General features: G+C 37.6%; 1 protein-coding gene across 1 annotated transcript in view; it reads left to right on the plus strand.

Annotated features, from left to right (window-relative positions):
* Positions 1–17,358, plus strand: part of BRIP1 (BRCA1 interacting helicase 1) — a 182,789-nt gene that overhangs the window by 62,729 nt on the left and 102,702 nt on the right. Inside the window, exons 9-10 of the mRNA XM_059149018.1 lie at positions 169–368; positions 4,201–4,333. Coding sequence (XP_059005001.1) covers positions 169–368; positions 4,201–4,333 — 333 coding nt within the window. The remainder of the gene's footprint in view (positions 1–168; positions 369–4,200; positions 4,334–17,358) is intronic.

Here is a 17,358-nt window from a genome sequence, read left to right on the forward strand (position 1 = left end):
GTTTGTTAGCTTTAGTGTTTTAAAAGTTTTAAGACCTAGAATCAGTTACTTATATAATTAGCCTTGCCATTTTGCCTGTAGTATGAAATTTTAAATGAAAATATCTTGCCTACTGCTGTTAAGTCCATTTTCCTGAATGTTTTACAGGAAATTTTTTTTGTCTTACAGATGGATATCAATCTCAAAGAACAGATTGTCATTTTAGATGAAGCTCATAACATTGAAGAGTGTGCTCGGGAATCAGCAAGTTACAGTGTAACAGAAGTTCAGCTTCGGTTTGCTAGAGATGAACTAGATAGTATGGTCAACAATAATATAAGGAAGAAAGACCATGAACCCCTACGAGCTGTGTGCTATAGCCTAATTAAGTAAGAACATTTTCTTAACAGTGTCATTTTTGCTGCCTTTGTATTAAAAACATGCTTTATTATGCCACAATATTTTAATTAGTAAATTTTGATCAGGCAACTTGGGAAATGGATTATTCCTTGTCTGTTAAACTTTTAGAAATAGGCCAGTCCAAACTTCTCTCTTGTTCAAAGAATACAATAAACATTCAATTTTTAAATTGATAATTGTGAATCTTATTTCTAATTTAAGAGAATAATTTAACAGCCCCATGTATGATGTATATAGGACATTGGACTAAACATAAACTGAAGGGAATTTTAAGTAACATATTTAAAAGTTTTGGATTATAGCTTTAATTTATTGCTTTATCTTTCAGTTTGAGTAGGACTCTGGTTTGATGAGTTTCAGTTAACCAAGATCTCAATACTTTACTAGATTTAGTAATAGTTTTAATAAAGTTTACATTGAATTCCATTTTATTAGACATTAGGTTGTTGATCTAGAATCTCTTTATCTTAGATCTTGATCCTACGACCTATTCCACTTACTACAGTATTTTTCTGTTCTTTCCATTTTCTTAAAAATTTTTTGAATGTTATATAGTCACATGTTTGAACATAAAAGGTATACAAATTTATGTTGTAAAAACTCCTTTCCACCCCATCTTCTTAGTTCCTCTCTTCCTGAACAAGTGTATCATTCGGTGTGTATTTACAAGCAAATTTCATGCATATATGAGCCAATATAGATATTTTTCCCTATTCCTCCTTTTTACCCAATGATGGCATATTGTACTTTCATTTTTTTGTCTTCTCCATTTTTTTCTGTAATATTTATTTTAGAGAGAGTGTGTTTATAGGTGAGGGGAAGAGCAGAAGGATGGGGAGAGAGAGAAAATCTCTAGCAGACTCCCTGCTGAGCATATATAATCTCACAATCCTGAGATTATGACCTAAGCCAAAATCAAGAGTCTGATGCAACTGACTTAGCCACCCAGACACCCCATTGTCATCTTTATTTTAAGCATAAAAATGTTATTTTTAAAGCCATTTTATTGAAGTATGATTGACATACACAAAGCTGTAAATATTTAATGTATATACAGCTTGATGAGTTTGCAGGGAGCCTGATGTGGGGCTCAATCCCAGGACCCTGGATTATGACCTGAGCTGAAGGCAGACACTTAATGACTGAGCCACTTTGGTGCCCATCCAGTGTAGTTTTTACTTATATTTCTCTTAATATGATTGGTATTAAGCATTTTTTAAAAAATGATTTATTTGTTTTGGAGAGAGAGAGACCAGGTTGGAGGGTAAGGAGAGGCAGAAAGAAAGGGAGACAGGTCCCAGGCAGATTCAGCACTGAGCATAGAGCCAATCGTAGGGGTCAATCTCACAACCCTGAGATCACTACCTGAGCCAAAACCAAGAGAAGGACACTTGACCTACTGGGCCACCCAAGCACCCCAATATTAAGTATTTTTAAAGGCCATTTATATTTCCTTTTCTGTCGATTGTTGACATCTCTGTCCTTTTTTGGTTTTGTTATGGTTCGTATTGATTTGTAGAAGCTCTTTGCATATTAACCCTTTGCCTATCTATTATAGAAGTTGCAAATACATTCCCCTTATTTTGCCATGGGATACATCTTTCCTTGTGGTATTTTTGTCATGTAGCAGTTTGTCATTTTTATTTCACAGTAGAATTTGTGGAAAGAGTTGCCTATAGTTGTTAATTCTATTTTCTCACTTCCTAATCTTTCCTCAGTTGGGTTGTCTGCAGAATTCTACTAAAACTGTTCTTATCAAGGTCACCAGTTATCCCTATGTTCCAATCCAAAGGTTAATTTTCTGTTATCTTACTCAGCCTTTCAGCAGTGTCATTTGGGTATTCATCTCCATGAATAGTGGTTTTGGCTTAACTTCTGTGAAACAATGGAAAATATATGCACATTGCTCTCTGTCCCCACTTTCTGATACAGAAGTTCTAAAACCTTTGTAATTTCCTAAGTGATACGAGTACTAAGAGCATGTTTGACTCCAGTTCCTGACAGAACTCCTAAATCCTTTGGGATTTCCTGGGTGCTAGGACTGTCTTTTTTTCTAATGAGGTGGTGTTTGGTGGGCTTCTGGGTGGGGGGTGTTCACTAGAAACACTAAACCATGATTAGTAGCTTAGAACTTTCAGCCCCATTTCCCTCTGGAAAGGGGAGAGGGGGTGCAGATTGAGTTGATAATAGATCATGCCTATGTGATAAAGCCAGGTTTCAGAGAGCTTCCAGATTGGTGAACACATTTATGTTCTTGGAGCATCCTACCTTTCGAGGTATAGAAGCTTCTGTGCTCAGACCCTTCCAGACCTTTCTCCATTTATCTCTTCATCTGGCTCTTTATCTGTATCCTTTATTATATTAAAAACTGGTAAACAGGTATTTCCTGGAGTTCTGAGGATTGTTCTAGTAAATGATCAAATCTGAGGAGGTGTCCTGGGAACCTCTGATTTATAATTGCTTGGTCAGAAGCACAGAGGACAACTGGGACTTGAACGCTGACATCAGAGGTGAAGAGGCGGGGAGGGCAGTCTTTTGATACTGAATGCTTTGCCTGTAGAGTCTGTGCTAACTCCAGTAAGTGTCAGCATTGAATTGAATCCTAGGACACCCAGCTAGTGTTTTGGAGAATTGCTTAGTGTAAGAAAAAAAAAAAAAACCCACTTAAATTTAGTGACCAAATATGTCAGAAGTGAAGTAGTGAGACAAGAGGAGACATAGAGGAGTACTTTTTCCTAGACAGCCGCTATGAGACCTTCTGGTTTTACTCTTCCTCACAGTTCATTTTTTCTCAATTTCTTTTGATAGTTCTTATTCTGTTTGATGTCTAAATGTTGAAGTGCCTCAGGACTTGGTCCTGAGATCTCATTTCTTCTCTATCTCTGTACTTTGCCTTAATTATATAACTGAGTACCATAGTAGTACTAGTAAGGCCTCAATCTGTGCCTCACCCAATCAGTAATAAATCTAGATTCTAGTCTGTCTCTGGAATGCTATTTTCATATATCCAACTGTACTTTATAATCTGTTTGGATTTTAATTTCAACTTTACAAAACAAACTCCTTCCCTTCCCTTACCTATTCCCCCCAAATGCCCAGTCTTCTTATCTAAGCAAACAGTACCAGCCAGTTCCTCAAATAAAAAATGTTACCCTTAATTACCCTCACCTAAAAAATGTTACCCTCACCTCATCCAACTCATCATTAAATTTAATAAATGCCACCTGAACAATATATCCCAAATCCTTCAATCTCATAGTTATTATCCTAGAATCATCTCTTAACCAGAATTCTGAAAGAATGCATGGGGCTCTCTGCTCAGCAAGGGAATCTGCTTCACACCCCCTCCCCCAACCCCCCGCCTGCCTCTCTGCCTACTTGTGATCTCTGTCTGTCAAATAATAAATAAAATCTTAAAAAAATATATGTAACAGCTTAATTTTTTTATTAGATTGTTTTATATTTCCTTTATGCACATTTGGGATCAGCTTCTATACCTGGTTTTCAGTTGAAGAGATAAAGTAAAGAGGTGTGAATCTAAAAAAACACAGCTGGGAAATCACATGCATGTTTCTCTTTTCTGAATAAAACATTTTAACTGTGCACGTGTTTATTATGCAATATGAAATATGCATGCATTTTAAAAGATGTCTTAATTCACATTTGTATCCCAAGAGTTTCAAGGAATATGATCAATGTATCACAGTTCTTTGTTTTGTTGAAATAGTGCATGTAAGGATGATATTAGTTGGTGGAATTGTTTTATTTTACTTAATTAATTTGGGAATTATTTTATTTCAGTTGGTTAGAAGCAAACACTGAACATCTTGTGGAAAGGGATTATGAATCATCATGTAAAATATGGAGTGGAAGTGAAATGCTCTTAAATTTACACAAAATGGGCATTACCACTGCTACTTTTCCAATATTGCAGGTAAGATTTTTTTTCTACCTGTGACCTTTATTTAGTGCATTAGAGATGGTTTAACAGTGAATAAGTTAATCTAGACTTAAAAAACTGTAATTTAACTATTTTGAAATTATATTTTATTATGTTTGTTAATCTTTAACAGTGTAAATTTTGGATTAAAAAATAGCATTACTTAGTTTGAAAGAAATAAGACTTAAAAGAATGAATTGCTTTGTTCAAATCCAAAGAAGTCAATATTTTTAAGTTCTAAAATTATTTTGTCAGGTGTTTTTTTTTTTTTTAATTAACATATAATGTATTATTAGCCCCAGGGGTACAGGTCTGTGAATCACCAGTTTTACACACTTCACAGCACTCACCATAACACATACCTTCCCCAATGTCCATAACCCAACCACCCTCTCCCTCTCCCGCTCCCTCTGGCAACCCTGAGTTTGTATTGGGAGATCAAGAGTCTCTTATGGTTTGTCTCCCTCCCCATCCCACCTTGTTTCATTTTTTTCCTTCCCTACCCCCCGAAACCCCCACTTTGCCTGGCAACTTTCTTGTATCAGGGAGATCATATGATAATTGTCTTTTCCGATCGACTTATTTCACTCAGCATAATACCCTCTAGTTCCATCCATGTCATTGCAAATGTCAAGATTTCATTACTTTTGATGGTGGCATAGTGTTCCATTGTATATATATACTACATCTTCTTTATCTACTCATCTGTTGGTGGACATCTAGGTTCTTTCCATAGTTTGGCTATTGTGGACATTGCTGCTATAAACGTTCGGGTGCACATGCCCCTTTGGGTCACTACATTTGTATCTTTAGGATATATACCCAGTAGAGCAATTGCTGGGTTGTAGGGTAACTATGTTCAACTTTTTGAGGAACCTCCACGCTGTTTTCCAGAGTGGCTGCACCAGCTTGCACTCCCACCAACAGTGTAGGAGGGTTCCCCTTTCCCCGCATCCTCACCAGCATCTGTTGTTTCCTGACTAGTTAATTTAGCCATTTTGACTGGCGTGAGGTGGTATCTCATTGTGGTTTTGATTTGTATTTCCCTGATGCGAGTGATGTGGAACACTTTTTCATGTGTCTTTTGGCCATTTGGATGTCTTCTCTGCAGAAATTTCCGTTCATGTCCTCTGCCCATTTCTTGATTGGATTACTTGTTTGGGTGTGGAGTTTGATAAGTTATAGATTTTGGATACTAGCCCTTTATTTGATATGTCGTTTGCAAATATCTTCTCCCACTCTGTCAGTTGTCTTTAGTTTTGTTGACTGTTTCCTTTGCTGTGCAAAAGCTTTTGATCTTGATGAAGTCCCAATAGTTCATTTTTGCCCTTACTTCCCTAGCCTTTGGTGATGTTTCTAGGAAGAAGTTGCTGTGGCTGAGGTCGAAGAAGTTGCTGCCTATGTTATCCTCAAGGATCTTGATGGATTCCTTTCTCACATTGAGGTCTTTCATCCATTTTGAATCTATTTTTGTGTGTGGTGTAAGGAAATGGTCCAGTTTCATTTTTCTGCATGTGGCTGTCCAATTTTCCCAACACCATTTTTTTTTTTAAAGAAACCAGTCACCTCTCAACTGGATTTCTCTTTTTTTTTTTTTTTTAAAGATTTTATTTATTTATTGGACAGAGAGAGATCACAAGTAGGCAGAGAGGCAGGCAGAGAGAGAGGAAGGGAAACAGGCTCCCCGCTAAGCAGAGAGCCAGATGTGGGGCTTGATCCCAGGACCCTGGAATCATGACCTGAGCAGAAGGCAGAGGCTTTAACCCACTGAGCCACCCAGGCGCCCCCCCAACACCATTTTTTGAAGAGACTGTCTTTTCTCCATTGGACATTCTTTCCTGCTTTGTCAAAGATGAGTTGACCACAGAGTTCAGGGTGTATTTCTGGGCTCTCTATTCTGTTCCAGTTATCTAGGTGTCAGTTTTTGTACCAGTACCACACTGTCTTGATGATGACAGCTTTGTAATAGAGCTTGAAGTCTGAAATTGTGATGCCACCACCTTTGGCTTTCTTTTTCAACATTCCTCTGGATATTCGGGGTCTTTTCTGGTTCCATATAAATTTTAGGATTATTTGTTCCATTTCTTTGAAAAAAATGGATGGTATTTTGATAGGGATTGCATTAAACGTGTAGATTGCTTTAGACAGCATAGACATTTTCACAATATTTGTTCTTCCAATCCATGAGCATGGAACATTTTTCCATTTCTTTGTGTCTTTGTCAGTTTCTTTCATGAGCACTTTATAGCTTTCAGAGTACAGATTCTTTGCCTCTTTGGTTAGGTTTATTCCTAGGTATCTTATGGTATGGAGTGCAATTGTAAATGGGATTGACTCCTTAATTTCTCTTTCTTCTGTCTTGCTGTTGGTGTAGAGAAATGCAACTGATTTCTGTGCATTGATTTTATATCCTGACACTTTACTGAATTCCTGTACAAGTTCTAGCAGATTTGGAGTGGAGCCTTTTGGGTTTTCCACATAAAGTATCCTATCATCTGCAAAGAGTGATAGTTTGACTTCTTTGCCAATTTGGATGCCTTTAATTTCTTTTTGTTGTCTGATTGCTGAGGCTGGGACTTCTAGTACTATGTTGAATAGCAGTGGTGATAATGGACATCACTGCCGTGTTCCTGACCTTAGAGGAGAAGCTCTTAGTTCTTCTCCATTGAGAATGATACTCGTTGTGGGTTATTCATAGATGATGTTGATGATATTGAGGTAGGTACCCTCTATCCCTACACTTTGAAGAGTTTTGACAAGAAAGGGTGCTGTACTTGGTCAAATGCTTTTTCAGCATCTTTTGAGAGTATCATATGGTTCTTGTTCTTTCTTTTATTAATGCATTGTATCACATTGATTGATTTGCGGATGTTGAACCAACCTTGCAGCCCTGGAACAAATCCCACTTCGTCGTGGTGAATAATCCTCTTAATGTACTGTTGGATCCTATTGGCTAGTGTTTTGGTGAGAATTTTTGCATCTGTGTTCATCAAGGATATTGGTCTGTAATTCTCTTTTTTGAATGGGCCTTTGACTGGTTTTGGGATCAAGGGAATGCTGGTCTAATAAAGTGAGTTTGGAAGTTTTTCTTCTATTTCTATTTTTTGGAAGTTTCAGGAGAATAGGAATTAATTCTTCTTTAAATGCTTGATAAAATTCTCTAGGAAACCGTCTGGCCCTGGGCTCTTGTTTCTTGGGAGATTTTTGATGACTGCTTCAATCTCCTTACTGGTTATGGATCTGTTCAGGTTTTCTATTTCTTCCTAGTTCAATTTTGGTAGTTATAGATCTCTAGGAATGCATCCATTTCTTCCAGATTGTCAAATTTGCTGGTGTATAGTTGATCATAATATGTTCTTTTAATTGTTTGTATATCTTTGGTGTTGATTGTGATCGCTCCTCTTTCATTCATTATTTTATTTATTTGGATCATTTCTCTTTTCTGTTTGATAAGTCTAACCAGGGGTTTATCCATCTTAATTCTTTCAAAGAACTAGCTCCTAGTTATGTTGATTTGTTCTACTGTCTTTTTGGTTTCTATTTCATTGATTTCACTCTGATCTTTATTATTTCTCTTCTCCTGCTGGGTTTAGGCTTCCTTTGCTGTTCTTTCTCCAGCTCCTGTAGATGTTTGGTTTGGTTTTGTACTTGAGACCTTTCTTGTTTATTTTATTTTATTTTATTTTATTTATTTGACAGAGAGAGATCACAAGTAAGCAGAGAGGCAGGCAGAGAGAGGAGGAAGCAGGCTCCTGGCTGAGCAGAGAGCCTGATGCTGGGCTCGATCCCAGGACCCTGGGATCATGACCTGAGCCGAAGGCAGAGGCCTTAACCCACTGAGCCACCCAGGCACCCCTACCTTTCTTGTTTCTTGAGAAAGGTTTGTATTGCTGTATATTTTCTCTCAGAACTGCCTTTGCTGTGTCCCACAGATTTTGAACAGTTGTGTTTTCATTTTCATTTGTTTCCATGCATTTTTTCAATTCTTCTTTAATTTTCTGGTCGACCCATTCATTCTTTAGTAGGATACTCTCTAGCCTCCATGTATTTGTGTTCTTTCCAACTTTTCTCTTGTGATTGAGTCCTAGCTTCAGAACATTGTGGTCTGAATATATGCAGGGAATGATCCCAATCTTTTGGTACCAGTTGAGACCTGATTTGTGACCCAGGATGTGATCTACTTTGGAGAATGTTTTATGTGCACTAGAGAAGAATGTGTATTCTGTTGCTTTGGGATGAAATGTTCTGAATATATCTGTGATGTCCATCTTGTCCAGTGTGTTACTTAAGGCCTTTATTTTCTTGTTGATTTTTGCCTGGACGAACTGTCCATTTCAGTGAGGGGAGTGTTAAAGTCCCCTACTATTGTATTCTTGTCGATGTGTTTCTTTGATTTTTGTTATTAATTGGTTTATGTAGTTGGCTGCTCCCATGTTAGGGACATAGATAATTAAAATTGTTAGGTCTTCTTGTTGGACAGACCCTTTGAGTATGATATAGTACCCTTCCTCATCTCTTATTACAGTCTTTGGATTATAATCTAATTTATCTGATGTAAGGATTGCCACCCCAGCTTTTTTTTGATGTCCATTAGCATGGTAAATTGTTTTCCACCCCTCACTTTAAATCTGGTCTGTCTTCGGGTCTAACATGAGTTTCTTGTAGACAGCATATTGAAGGGCTTTGGTTTTTTATCCATTCTGATACCCTATGTCTTTTGATTAGGGCATTTAACTCATTTACATTCAGGGTAACTATTGAGATATGAATTTATTGCCATTGTATTGCCTGTAAGGTGACTGTTACTGTATGTTGTCTCTGTTCCTTTCTGGTTTACTGCTTTTAGGCTCTCTCTTTGCTTAGAGGACCCTTTTCAATATTTCCTGTAGGGCTGGTTTGGTGTTCGCAAATTCTTTTAGTTTTTATTTGGCCTGGAAACTTTTTATATCTCCTTCCATTTTCAATGATAGCCTAGCTGGATATAGTATTCTTTGCTGCATGTTTTTTTCATTTAATGCTTTGAATATATCATGCCAGTTCTTTCTGGCCTGCCAGGTCTCAGTGGATAAGTCTGCTGCCAATCTAACATTTTTACCATTGTATATTACAGACTTCTTGTCCTGGGCTGCTTTAAGGATTTTCTCTTTGTCGCTAAGACTTGTAAGTTTTACTATAAGATGATGGGATGTGGGCCTATTTTTATTGATTTTGAGGGGGACTCTCTGCACCTCCTGGATTTTGATGCTTGTTCCCTTTGCCACATTAGGGAAATTCTCTACAATAATTTGCTCCAATATACCTTCTGCCCCCTCTCTCTTTATCTTCTTCTGGAATCCCAATTACTCTAATATTGTTTCATCTTATAGTATCACTTATCTCTTGAATTCTCCCCTTGTGGTCCAGTAGTTTTTTGTCTCTCTTTTGCTCAACTTCTTTATTCTTCATCATTTGATATTCTATATCACTAATTCTCTCTTCTGCCTCATTTATCCTAGCAGTAAGAGCCTCCATTTTTTATTGCACCTCATTAATAGCTTTTTTTTATTTCAGCTTGGTTAGATACTAGTTCTTTTATTTCTCCAGAAAGGGCTTTTATTTCTCCAGACAGGGTTTCTCTAGTATCTTCCATGCCTTTTTCGAGCCCAGCTAGCACCCTGAGAATCATCATTCTGAACTCTTTTTTTTTTTTTTTTTTACATTTTAATTTTTTGACAGAGAGAGAGAAATCACAAGTAGGCAGAGAGGTAGGCAGAGAGAGAGAGGGGGGAGAAAGCAGAGAGCCCGATGTGGGACTCGATCCCAGCACCCTGGGATCATGACCTGAGCAGAAGGCAGAGGCTTTAACCCACTGAGCCACCCAGGCACCCCTGAACTCTTTTGATATGACATATTACCAACATATTACCAACGTCCATATTGATTAGGTCCCTAGTCTATACTGATTAGGTACTGCCTCTTGTTTTTTTCTTTGTGGTGAGTTTATCCGCCTTGTCATTTTATTCAGATAAGAATATATGAACGAGAAAATAAAATACTAAAAGGGTGCCAAAGACCCCAGAAAATATGCTAATCAAATCAGAAGAGACCCCAAATCAGGGAGAGAAGCAAAGGGTTTAAAAGAAGTTAAAAAAAAAAATAAACAAAAAAATATAGACTAGGGACTAGAATAGAGCCATCCATTTGATTTTGGGTGTATTTTGGTCTCAGAAGAATCTACCTACTACAAATTTAAAGAAAAAAAAAAAAAATATATATATATATATATACACACACACACACACACACACATACACAAACAAAAATAAGGATAAACACGATGAAGGGAGGGAATATGACTATAAAGATGAAAATTTAAAAAATTCTAAAAAAAGGAGTTGATAAGATAAGTTAGTTGGGAAAAGAAAGAAAAAGAACATGGGGAGAATTTGCTTAGGCAGGAGACTAGAACAAAGCCCTGTGCTAGATTTAGGGTATATTTTGATCTATTAGAAAAAGTTGTATCGCGGGCGCCTGGGTGGCTCAGTGGGTTACGCCGCTGCCTTCGGCTCAGGTCATGATCTCAGGGTCCTGGGATCGAGTCCCGCATCGGGCTCTCTGCTCAGCAGGGAGCCTGCTTCCTCCTCTCTCTCTCTGCCTGCCTCTCTGCCTACTTGTGTTCTCTCTCTGTCAGATAAATAAATAAAAATCTTTAAAAAAAAGAAAAGAAAAAGAAAAAGTTGTATCCCAAAAAACCCCTATATGTATACAAAAAATAAAGTTAGATACAACAAAGGATAAAACATGACTATAACAATGAAGATTTTAAAAGTTTTTTTTAGGGGCACCTGGGTGGCTCAGTGGTTTAAGCCTCTGCCTTCAGCTCAGGTCATGATTCCAGGGTCTTGGGATCAAGTCTCGCATCTGGCTCTCTGATCAGCAGGTAGTCTGCTTCCCCCTTTCTCTCTCTCTGCTTACATCTCTGCCTACTTGTGATCTCTGTCTGTCAAGTAAATAAATAAAATTAAAAAAAAAAAGATGTTGAAAAACACATATTGAGCTTTTTTTTTTTTTTTTTTTTTTTAAAGATTTTATCTATTTGACAGAGAGAAATCACAAGCAGGCAGAGAGGCAGGCAGAGAGAGAGTGGGGAGGAAGTAGGCTCCCTGTGGAGCAGAGAGCCTGACGCAGGCTCGATCCCAGGACCCTGCGCCCACAACCCAAGTCGAAGGCAGAGGCTTTAACCCACTGAGTCACCCAGGCACCCCACCTATTGAGCATTTTTTAAAAAGTTTTTTTTAGAAAGGTTTCGTTAAGATAAACTAGTTTTAAAAAGTTAAAAGATGAAAGAGGAAAAAAATTAGAATAAGAAATAAAACTTTAAAATTTAATTAACTTTGCAAGACTAATCAATCATGGGGAGAAAGCCATGCATTCCATGCTTTGCTTTCCCCTCCTCTAGAATTCCGCTGTTCTTCTTGATCACTGAGCTTGGTCTTGGCTGGATGTTCTTGCTGATCTTCTCGGGTAGGGGCCTGTTGTAGTGATTCTCAAGTGTGTTTGCCCAAGAAGAAATTACGCCACCCTTGCCAGGGGCCAGGCTAAGTAATCTGCTCTGGTTCACTCTCAGGAGCTATTGTTCCCTGATTGCTTTCCGTAGAGCTCTGGAGGATAGGAATGAAATTGGTGGCCTCCCAATCTCCACCTGGAGGAGCGGAGAGCTCAGGGCCCCACTCCTCAGTGCGCCCTCCAAGAAAAGCGCTCAATCACTCCTGTCTTCCTGGTTTCTGGCCACGCTCCGAGCTCACACGGCCTGTGACCAAGCATTTCTGCCTCTGACACACAGCCCCATTTGGAGTCTCCAAACCCAGCAGATTCCTCTTGCTCTGCTCTTCCAGGGGTCTCCCCAGATCTGCTACTTGTGGGGTCTCTGCTCAAAGAGCAGTGGTCTGACTGTGCCACAGTTTACAGTTTAAGGTAACCCAGAGCTGAGATCTCATTCCTCGCTTCCGTCTCTGTAGCCGGCTTTCCTGCTCTAATACCTGTGAGCTCTGCTACACTCTGACACCCCCGATCCTTCTGTGACCCCGCAGGACCTGAGACCACACTGTACCCGCAAGGGCTTCACTCCTGCTTAGCCACTGGAGCAATGTCCCTCAGTGGAGCAGACTTTAAAAGTTTGGATTTTGTGCTTTGTTGCTCCACTGCTTGCCAGGAGCGAGCTCCTCCCCTTGCGGTCTATCTTCCTATTACTTTGGATTCACTTCTTTGCACTTCCTACCTTTCAAAAAGTGGCTGATTTTCTGTTTCTAGAATTGCTGCTCTTCTCTTTGATCTCGTGTTGGATTTGTAGGTGTTCAGAATGGTTTGATAATTATCTAGCTGAACTGCTACCTGATGTTATCTCAGTCTGCTGCTCCTCCACCATCTTGACTCCTCCCTAATAATCCTTTTAATGTGCTGTTGGACCTATTAGCTAGTATGTTGGTGAACATTTGGCATCCATGTTCATCAGGAATATTGGTCTGTAATTCTCCTTTCTGTTCGGGTCTTTGGTTTTGGGTTCAAGGTAATGCTAGCCTCATAAAATGAGTTTGGAAGTTTTCTATCCAATTCTATTTTTTTTTTTTTTATTTGTCAGATAGATCTGATTAATTTTAAAGATTTTATTTATTTATCAGATAGAGATCACAAGTAGGCAGAGAGTCAGGCAGAGAGAGAGGGGGAAGCAGGCTCACTGCTGAGCAGAGAGCCCAATGCGGGGCTCGATCCCAGGACCCTGAGATCATGACTTGAGCCAAAGGCAGAGGCTTTAACCCACTGAGCCACCCAGGTTCCCCGAGGGTTCCTTTTTTTAATACATCCTTGCCAATATTTGGAATTGTCTGGGTTTTGAATACCAGCCATTCTAATAGATGTGTGGTAGCATCTTACATTTTTTCATTTACAATTCCCTACTGACATTTAATATAGAACATGTTTTTCACTTGCTCTTTTGCCATCTATACATCTGTTTGGTGAGATGCCTCTTCAAATTTTTTGCCTAGTTTTCATTTGGGTTCTTTATCTTCCTGTTGTTGAGTTTTAACTGTTTTGTGTATATTTGGTATACAAGTCCTTCATCAGATACATGTTTGCAGATATATTCTTCCAGTCTGTGGTTTGTCTTTTCATTCTGTTAACAGTGTCTTTTATGGAACATAAGTTTTTCGTCTTAATAAATTTCAGCTTACCAATTTTTTCTTAGATGGATCATGCTTTAGATGTGTCTAAAAAATCACCATCAGGGACGCCTGGGTGGCTCAGTTGGTTAAGTGACTGCCTTCCCCTCAGGTTATGATCCCAGTGTCCTGGGACTTAGTCCCATATCAGCCTCCTTACTCGGCAGGGAGCCTGCTTCTCCCTCTGCCTCTGCCTGCCATTCTGCCTGCCTGTGCTCACTCGCTCTCTCTTTCTCTAAAGAAAAAAATAAAATCTTTAAAAAAAAAAAAAAAAAAAAACTCACCACCAAACCTGAAGTCATTCAGATTTTCTTCTAAAGGTTTTAGAGCTCTCATTTTACATTTAGGTCTGTGATTCGTTTTTAGTTAATTTTTGTGAAGGATAGAAGGTCTGTATCTAGATTGATTTCTTTGCATGTAGATGTCCAATTATTCTATCAGCATTTGTTGAAAAGATCATCATTCTCCATTGGATTGTCTTTGCTTCTTTGTTAAAGACCAGTTGACTGTACTCTTGTGGGTCCATTTTTAAACTCTTTATTCTTTTTCATTGTTTGATTTGTCTGTTCCTTTACTAATACCACACTATCTTGATTACTATGGATTTATAGTTAGTCTTGAAGTTGGGTAGTATCAGTTCTCTGCCTTTCTTTAGTATTGTGTTATGCTGATTTATTTCTTTCCAAATAAACTTTAGATTCAGTTTGTCAATATCCACAAAGTAACTTTCTGGAATTTTGATTGAGATTGCATTAAATCTATAGATCAAACTAGGAAGAACTAACAACTGAACAATATTGAGTCTTCCTATCTATGAACAGAGAGTATCTTTCTATTTGTTTTGGATCTTTGATTTCTTTTATCAGTTTTGTAATTTTTCTCATCTGGACTTAAAGAGGTTTTTGAACCAAAACAGGTAGGAACTGTGGCTGCCATGATCATTTTGGGCATATGAGTATTGAAAATGTATTTTAATCAGATTATATTTAGAATTTTTGCCCTACATTTTTAAAATGCAATGTGGTATTATAAGTATTGTCCATATTATGACATCTTTCCATGATTTTTTGCATAACCTTTGCATTTTAAATGTTCATATCATTAGTAAAATGGATAAATTACGAGGTGTTCACATTGTGGAATACTAGACAGCAATGTAAAAAATGAACCACCATTCATATAAATGAGTCTTACAGATATAATGTTGAGTAAAAGAAACCAGACACAGAAGAATATAAATGGTATGATTTCATTTTTCTGAAATTTAATTAGAGACAAACATAATTACTAGTAGAAGTCAAAACACTGATTACTACTGTGCAGGGGTAAGGGACAGTTTGGGTTGAGAAAGGGCAAAAGGGAACCATCTAGGATTCAAGGAATGTTTTGTGTCCTGAGTGAGTGTTAGTTACATGGGTGTGTGTGTGTGTGTGTTTAGTGAGCTGTATACTTAAGACTAGTGCTATATATATATATATATATAATAATTTAATTAAAATGTACAAATAAATACACATCAAAGGAAAAAACTTGGAAAATACAAAAGGCGCGAAGGAAAGAAAACTCATAAACTTAAGGATGATCATTAGTAACGTTTGGATTTATATCCAGCTGTCTTATTTTATGCATATATTTACCTGACACAAATTGATTTCTATGATGCTTATTTCTTTGTAGACTTTTTTCATTTAATGGTATATTATGAGTACTGTTTTTTTTTTTTTTTTAAGGTTTATTTATTTCAAAGAGAAAGCACATGTGTGAATTGTAAGGAGGGGCAGAGGGAGAGGGAGAGAATTTCAAGCTGACTCCCCACTGATCATGGAGCCTCTCGGGAGCTTGATCTCAGGGCCCTGAGATCATGACCCAAGCTGAAATCAAGAGTGGAATTTTTGACTAAGTTACCCAGGTGCCCTTATGAGTACTGTTTTAACAGAGATCTTTCACATGATTTTTATTTTTTTTTAATATTTATTAGAAATGAAAAAATTATTAGAATGGGGGCTGGGGGTAGGTGGGGGGAAAGCAGAGGGAGAAAGAATCTTAAGCAGATTCTGCACTGAGCGACTGCCATCTCACAGCCCTGAGATCCCCACCTGAGCCAAAACCAAGAGTTGGAGGCTTAAACGACTGAGTCACCCAGGTGCCCCTTTCACGTGATTTTTAATTGGAGTATAGGATTTTTGTGAGTGTACATATTTTTTTTTTTAAGATCTTATTTTTTTTTAAAGATTTTATTTATTTATTTGACAGAGATCACAAATAAGCAGAGACTCAGGCAGAGGGAGAGGAGGGAAGCAGGCTCCCTGCTGAGCAGAGAGCCCGATGTGGGACTCGATCCCAGGACCCTGAGATCATGACCTGAGCTGAAGGCAGCGGCTCAAAGCACTGAGCCACCCAGGCGCCCTTAAGATCTTATTTATTTATTTGAGAGAGAGACAGAGCAGGGGATAGAGGGAGAAGCAGGCTCCCCGGCTGAGCAGGGAGCCCAACTTGATCCCAGGGCCTGAGCTGAAGGTAGTCACTTAACCAATTAAGCCACCCAGGCACTTCGTGAGTGCATATATTCTAAATTACTTGATTAATCTGGCATTTGAAATGTAAGTTGTTACCAGCTTTCCCAGAATAAGAAAAAATTTTGTTATAAACATCCTTGAAAATATATCTTTTTTTTTAAAAGACTTTATTTATTTATTTAACAGATAGAGATTACAAGTAGGCAGAGGCAGACCACCCAAGTGCCCCGAAGTTATATCTTTTATATCTTTTTATATGTCGCTGTTTCCTTTATATATTGTAAATACTAATTCTTTGTTGCTTATTGCATGTATATTCTTGTGTCTGTGTTTTCTTTATTTATGGAGTATTTTTCTAAAAGTTGTTTTTATTTTAGTGCATGTAATATCAGTATTTTTTCTTTTATGAATTATATTTGAATTTAGTTTAAGCAGTCTTTTCTTATCATGTGCTACATTTTCTTAAAGCATTATTTTTTCTTAATATAATCAATGAAGGATTCCTTTTTGTTTATATTGTGAATTGAAAAGCCATTTTATTTCCATATGGATAATTTTCTCAGCCTCATTTACTAAATAGTTCATCCATTTCTTTCTGATTTGTAGTGACACTTCTGCTACATATCTGATTTTCATTTATTTGTATTTCTGGACTTTGTTCTATGATCTAAACTCATATTTGTTAATTACTCTGGCATTAGAAAAATGTTGGTATCGGGATGCCCGGGTGACTCAGTTGGTTGGACATCTGCCTTCGGTTTGGGTCATGATCCCAGAGTCCTTGGGTCAAGTACTGAATCAGGCTCCCTGCTAAGCTTCTGCCTCTGCCTGCTGTTCTCCCTGCTGTGTTCACTCTCTTGTTCTCTCTCTCTCTCTGACAAATAAGTAAATAAAATCTTTAAAAAAAAAACGTTGATATCTGGTAGTATCTCCTCACTTTGTTCTTTTCCTTTGGGATAAATAAATTTTAGAATTAACTTGCAAATTTCCATGAAAATTTCTATTGGAATTTTGGTTAGAATTTCACTGAATTTAGAAAGAATTATTTATTTATAGTACAAGAGTTTTCCCATTCACAAACATGATGTATAAAGTTCTTCATTTATTATGTCCTGTATCTCAGTAAAATTTTGTTATTTCATTTTTAAAAGTCTTAGGTGTTTTGGATAGGTTTATTCCTAACTATATTAAAGTTTCTTTTCTTTTTCAAATGATGTATTAAAAAACTGAATTTTCTAATTATTGCTGTATAAAAATGGTTGTGGATATTTATTTATTTATATTGCAGCCAACCACTTCACTCAAC

The sequence above is a fragment of the Mustela lutreola genome, chromosome 15 (genome assembly GCF_030435805.1).
Source record: "Mustela lutreola isolate mMusLut2 chromosome 15, mMusLut2.pri, whole genome shotgun sequence".
NCBI classification, from domain to species: Eukaryota; Metazoa; Chordata; class Mammalia; order Carnivora; family Mustelidae; genus Mustela; species Mustela lutreola.